The sequence below is a fragment of the Megalobrama amblycephala genome, linkage group LG1 (assembly GCF_018812025.1).
Source record: "Megalobrama amblycephala isolate DHTTF-2021 linkage group LG1, ASM1881202v1, whole genome shotgun sequence".
Taxonomy (NCBI): domain Eukaryota; kingdom Metazoa; phylum Chordata; class Actinopteri; order Cypriniformes; family Xenocyprididae; genus Megalobrama; species Megalobrama amblycephala.
Window position 1 is genome coordinate 17,073,813 of NC_063044.1, and position 5,277 is coordinate 17,079,089.

At 41.3% G+C, this 5,277-nt stretch overlaps 1 protein-coding gene across 1 annotated transcript; it reads right to left on the reverse strand.

The window, feature by feature from the left end:
- Positions 1-317: 317 nt before the first annotated feature.
- On the reverse strand, positions 318-4,528 carry LOC125264637 (uncharacterized threonine-rich GPI-anchored glycoprotein PJ4664.02-like). Its single transcript, XM_048184155.1, has 6 exons — positions 2,683-4,528; positions 2,432-2,526; positions 2,244-2,294; positions 1,519-1,897; positions 1,224-1,400; positions 318-1,118 (listed from the first exon to the last, which is right to left on the reverse strand). Exons 1-6 carry the CDS (start codon positions 4,139-4,141, stop codon positions 904-906), a joined length of 2,376 nt encoding a protein of 791 aa, XP_048040112.1. The 5' UTR covers positions 4,142-4,528; the 3' UTR covers positions 318-903.
- Between the last annotated feature and the right edge of the window lie 749 nt (positions 4,529-5,277).

Below are 5,277 nucleotides of genomic sequence, written 5' to 3' on the forward strand. Positions count from 1 at the left end.
TTATAAGTTGTAAAATATATTGGCATCAATATGCCATCCCATAATACCTGAAACAATGTCACCATATTTTATGGTGATGAATTCTTAGCAACCACCACAGCTGCTAGATGAGTACAAAAACATTTTTATAGTCACCATGAAATCAAAACTGATAATACTTGTTTTTTTATGAAATATTGCAGTATTTATTAAAAATAAAAAATCTTTTTTTAATTAAAAAAAAGGGTGGAGACGAGAGCCATGGGAACGGAGCGATATAAGCACCACGTTAAGCGTTAAATGTCCCATGGAGGAGCTCCGGAAGGATAAAAAAAAAAGCCGGTTCCATCCTCCTCCTTCCCTGAGCCGAAACCCAGAAGGAAGGAGGAACGCACTGCCAAAGATCGATCACCACTGTGGGAAAGGGGGACTCACTGCCGGGTGCACAAAGCGGAGGAGTTGTTGCCGTCCACCGAGTGGTATCTGGCGCCACCACCAGGCATCGTGGAGGAGTTCACCCAGCTGGTGAGCTTGTGTCTCCTCATCCTTCAGTCTCCTTCTCTCTCGCCTCATCTGTCCTAACCCTTAGGTGCTGGAAAAGGTTAGGGGGTAAGTGACAAGCAGGACGGGGCCGTGGGAACGAAGCGAGTGCAAATGAGCATCACCTGCTCACCACACCGGTCTCGAGTCTCACGGAGGAGCTCCGGAAGGATAAAAAGAGTGACGGCAGTGCAAGACGAGAGAGGACCAGGCCTGGATTTTATGTTGTTGTTTAAATTTATGCAGCAGTCGCCCGTAATTTATATAAATATTTTTTTGAAATAAATCTTTTTTCTTCTTCTTTTCCAAAGTGCATGTAAGCTGTGCTTGGACCCGTATTTGCATCTATATACATATATAGATTTTTTTCCGAGCACGCGAGGATTAAATATATCTCAGGTTGCATGAATCCACGCAAAGCTTTCTTTTTCTCAGGACGCATGAATCCACGCATGGGAATTCACTTACTATGGGTTCCTCGTTTTGACTCTCCGGCTTCAGGAGCAAAACTTGGAACCAGTCATGGTCGAGGATCTTGTCCAAGTCAATCCTCTTGGTTGGATCTGTCTCCATACACAAAGATATCAGTTCTTTGCTTTCTGTGAAGAAAGTGGGGAGAGATGTCAGATTATTATTGTAAGTTTTATACTTTGTGTAACTGATCACATTACTTTAAGCTGTAATTAAAGTTCACATGCTCTTACCTTTGGAAATTCCTGCTTTTCTCAAGATGTCGGCAATGACCTCAGGCTTCACCTTGTAAGGGTACTTCCCAAACAGCATGGCAAACAACAGTACGCCTAAAGAATACACTGTTGCCGGCTTGGCGTGGTACCTCCTTATTCTGCGGAAAGCTTCAGGGGGAGCGTAAAGTTTTGTGCCTGAAAGAAAGAGCAAGATTTTGTCCATTGCAATGAATTTGTATTTCTACAGCTTTTTAACAGCCATTTTTGGCTGTCTAGAAAGCTCATAATAATAGATTTGTAGAATAATACGTACCAAAGTACCTCGTATAACCAAACGTCTTGAAGCTTCTACTAACACCGAAGTCGATTAATTTGACCTGCAAGCTGTTCTCATTGATTAGCAGGTTTTCTAGCTTGATGTCGCTGTGGAAGATTCCCCTTTCAAAGCATATTCTTGCAGCAGTAACAACTTGATGCATCACAACTCGTGCTTTTGACTCGCTGATTCTGCCACCATTTTTCACTAGATACTGCCGCAGATTTTTGCAAGGCGTGGGCCGCTCTATGACCAGTATGTAGTCAGTGCGTGTCTCATACCAGTCCAGCAGCTTTATTATTTGGGGAACGCTGGGGCCTTCGCTCACACGAATCATCATAGCGACCTCATTTGGAAGCAGTTTGCCAAATAGACTCTACAGGAGAGAGAAAAGTTACACGAATGTGAGATAATTAGAGGACGTGATGCAACTCATCTTAATTATGTCCTAAGTAGTCTTGTAATTTAAACTAATTCAACTGGAAATGGTACGGTCACATTTACGGCTGAATGTCGAAATTTTGCAGGGCAAAATTCAGTCATTTTAACAGGAATCCACATGCTCTGGAGTTTTGCGTGAGGGTGGAAAAGCTCGATTGTGAATTTGCCATGCTGACCAACAGAAAGCTGCTTGGTTTGAAAGTTAAAACTATTGACAATGGATTTTTATGACACCGTGTGCTCTAAGAGTAAGAAAATGAAGGGAGCAGCAGCCTACTTACAAGTCGCTCATTTTCGTAGCATTCTTTCTTGAAGACGTATTTGAGTGCCACCTGTTCAACAAAAACAGAAAGATTTCTTAGTGAGAATGCATTACAACTAATTAATTATCTGTGCAGAGGTCACATGATTCTAGTAATGTAACTTTAAAAAGTACCAAATACTCTCGTTATCAAGGAAAGAAACAAACCTTTCGTGAATCAGACAACCGTATTCCTTCATACACTTTTCCAAATCCTCCTTGACCCAGAAGTCTACCAATATTATAGTCCTCGTTGATGTTCCCTGTACAAAGAAAGATTATAGTAAATGCACAGTATAAACCATACAATGAAAGAACACTTTAAAAATGGACACATTATTGTGGTCCAAAATCCATCCTCAGTCCACATTAATGAAGAGGACTTTAATGTTGGGGTTACTCCGTGGTAGTAAACTGACCTCTCTTTGCATTTGAACTTAAATTGATTATTTCATCCTCAGTTTTCCAAAAATTGTCGTCTGATAGCAAAGGAGCGCTGAGGTCCCCATTAGTACTGGATGACGCAGTTGGAGAAGTGCTGGTGTTCACGTTGTTGGATGACACAGTTGGAGAATTACTGTTGTTCACGTTGGATGACACAGTTGGAGAAGTACTGTTGTTCACGTTGGATGACACAGTTGGAGAAGTACTGTTGTTCACGTTGGATGACACAGTTGGAGAATTACTGTTGTTCACGTTGGATGACACAGTTGGAGAAGTGCTGGTGTTCACGTTGGATGACACAGTTGGAGAAGTGCTGGTGTTCACGTTGGATGACACAGTTGGAGAAGTACTGGTGTTCACGTTGGATGACACAGTTGGAGAATTACTGTTGTTCACGTTGGATGACACAGTTGGAGAAGTGCTGGTGTTCACGTTGGATGACACAGTTGGAGAAGTACTGTTGTTCACGTTGGATGACACAGTTGGAGAAGTACTGTTGTTCATGTTGGATGACACAGTTGGAGAAGTACTGTTGTTCACGTTGGATGACACAGTTGGAGAAGTGCTGGTGTTCACGTTGGATGACACAGTTGGAGAAGTGCTGGTGTTCACGTTGGATGACACAGTTGGAGAATTACTGTTGTTCACGTTGGATGACACAGTTGGAGAAGTGCTGGTGTTCACGTTGGATGACACAGTTGGAGAAGTACTGTTGTTCACGTTGGATGACACAGTTGGAGAAGTACTGTTGTTCACGTTGGATGACACAGTTGGAGAAGTGCTGGTGTTCACGTTGGATGACACAGTTGGAGAATTACTGTTGTTCACGTTGGATGACACAGTTGGAGAAGTACTGTTGTTCATGTTGGTCTCCTCTTGCTCTGGTCTGAGAGCATCAACCTCCTGCACAGTGTTGAGGGTAGATACACAGCTGTGCCAGCTGTACACTGCAGTGTTGCTGTTTTCTTCAGCTTTAGGAACATCTACGTTAACCTTCTCCACAGCGCTGAAGGAAGACACATGACTGTGCAGTGTAGTGGCGCTGCTGTCTTCAGCTCTATGCACATCTACTTTAACTACCCTCACACCGCTGAAGGAGGACACATGGCTGAACGCTGAACTGTTAGTGTCACTGCTCTCTTCAGCTTTGTCCAGTGAATGTACAATGTTATTCTCATTGGAAATGTTGATGCTCTGGGTGTTGTTCTTCTGTTCATCTTCACCATCAGAGCATCTCTGAGATTTTTGGTTCCTGCAATTTCTGCTCTGACCCTGTTGGGCTTCGATGGGCGTTTTCTTGGATTTCCTAGAAAAACACCATCTAAACAGCCTCCCTCTCTTCTTCTTTTCTACTCTCTCAGGGACAGGTGTTGGTGACATACATGCAGAAGGATCATGGACCGCAACGCAGCTGTGAGATGCGCACTGCCCCATTGCGTCAGATGTCTCGCTGATGTTCTGTCACAAACTTTATCACAAATCGATTTAACTTTTATAGCACACAGATCAGTGAAAAACTACAAATCAAGTGATATAACACACACAGACCGAGTGATATAACACAATTTGAGCGACTTTCACCACAGATGTACTACAGTACTAGAGTCAGACCGACTGATGCAGCAGAAACAGATGAACTGAACTTCAGTTTTCGCGGGGTTCCATTTATAGGCTGTGGGAGACTGTGACGTCACAAGTGCTGACGCGTCGGCCGGTTGCCAAGGGATTTTTCGAATGTTTTGGTCACGAGGATATGCAGATAAATTCAAACGATAACTGCTATTGTTTAGACATAAAATAAATATATTTATCAACTTTATCTTCAAATATTTCTTCCCTCAAAAGCTTCGTGTCACGATTACTACAACTTCTGTCGTCAAACACGGAGCTCGACGATCATAACCGACTCGAGGTAAAAAGCGTCATTCACAAACATTACTGTTTAAAAGAAATAAAATGATTTAAAAGAAATAAAGTGTCAGTGGTGCTTCATAAATGATAAATAATGATGGAAAACTTCGATATGATGATGTTTTCATGAAGCTTGAAACGAATTCAGCAATGTCGTAGTTAATCTAATTTCAGCACGTTTATTGAATTATGTTGATATTAATCGAAACCTTGACATTTAATCTGAACATTAGGCTAATGTGTATAGCCATATATGTCTCGTGATAGAACAGTATTACTCATACAAGCATATATGTGTATGCTTATTTTGCTTTTGTAAGAATATAATTTCTCTATTATTGTTATTATTATTTGTTTTAATAAACTGATTTCGGGAGTTCCCGATCGCGTTATTTGATGGTTTCGCTCTTTAAGGACCTGAATAACTGAAGGAGCTGTCCAAACATACTGTATTTAATTTATAATGCTGGAAAATTCATGGACATATGTCATTTTAATGCTTTTAATCCTTTCTGTAATTCAAAATCTGTTGGTGACTTGGCTATTATTTTTAAGTATAGCCTACAGTATTCCTGAAACATTTATTTTTTGGTATTTGTGTAAGTAAATGTCTACATCTGCCACTGCAAAAAATCAAAATGAGCCTTCATGAATGAATA

Bases quoted from the DNA above. Each gene is read 5' to 3' on its own strand.
- LOC125264637 (XM_048184155.1), bottom strand. From the start codon at position 4,141: ATGGGGCAGTGCGCATCTCACAGCTGCGTTGCGGTCCATGATCCTTCT. The intron at 2,295-2,431 runs GTTTGTTTCTTT...TTTGTTGAACAG, and splicing joins GGTTGTCTGATTCACGAAAG to GTGGCACTCAAATACGTCTT. The intron at 1,119-1,223 runs GTAAGAGCATGT...CTTTCTTCACAG, and splicing joins AAAAGCAGGAATTTCCAAAG to AAAGCAAAGAACTGATATCT.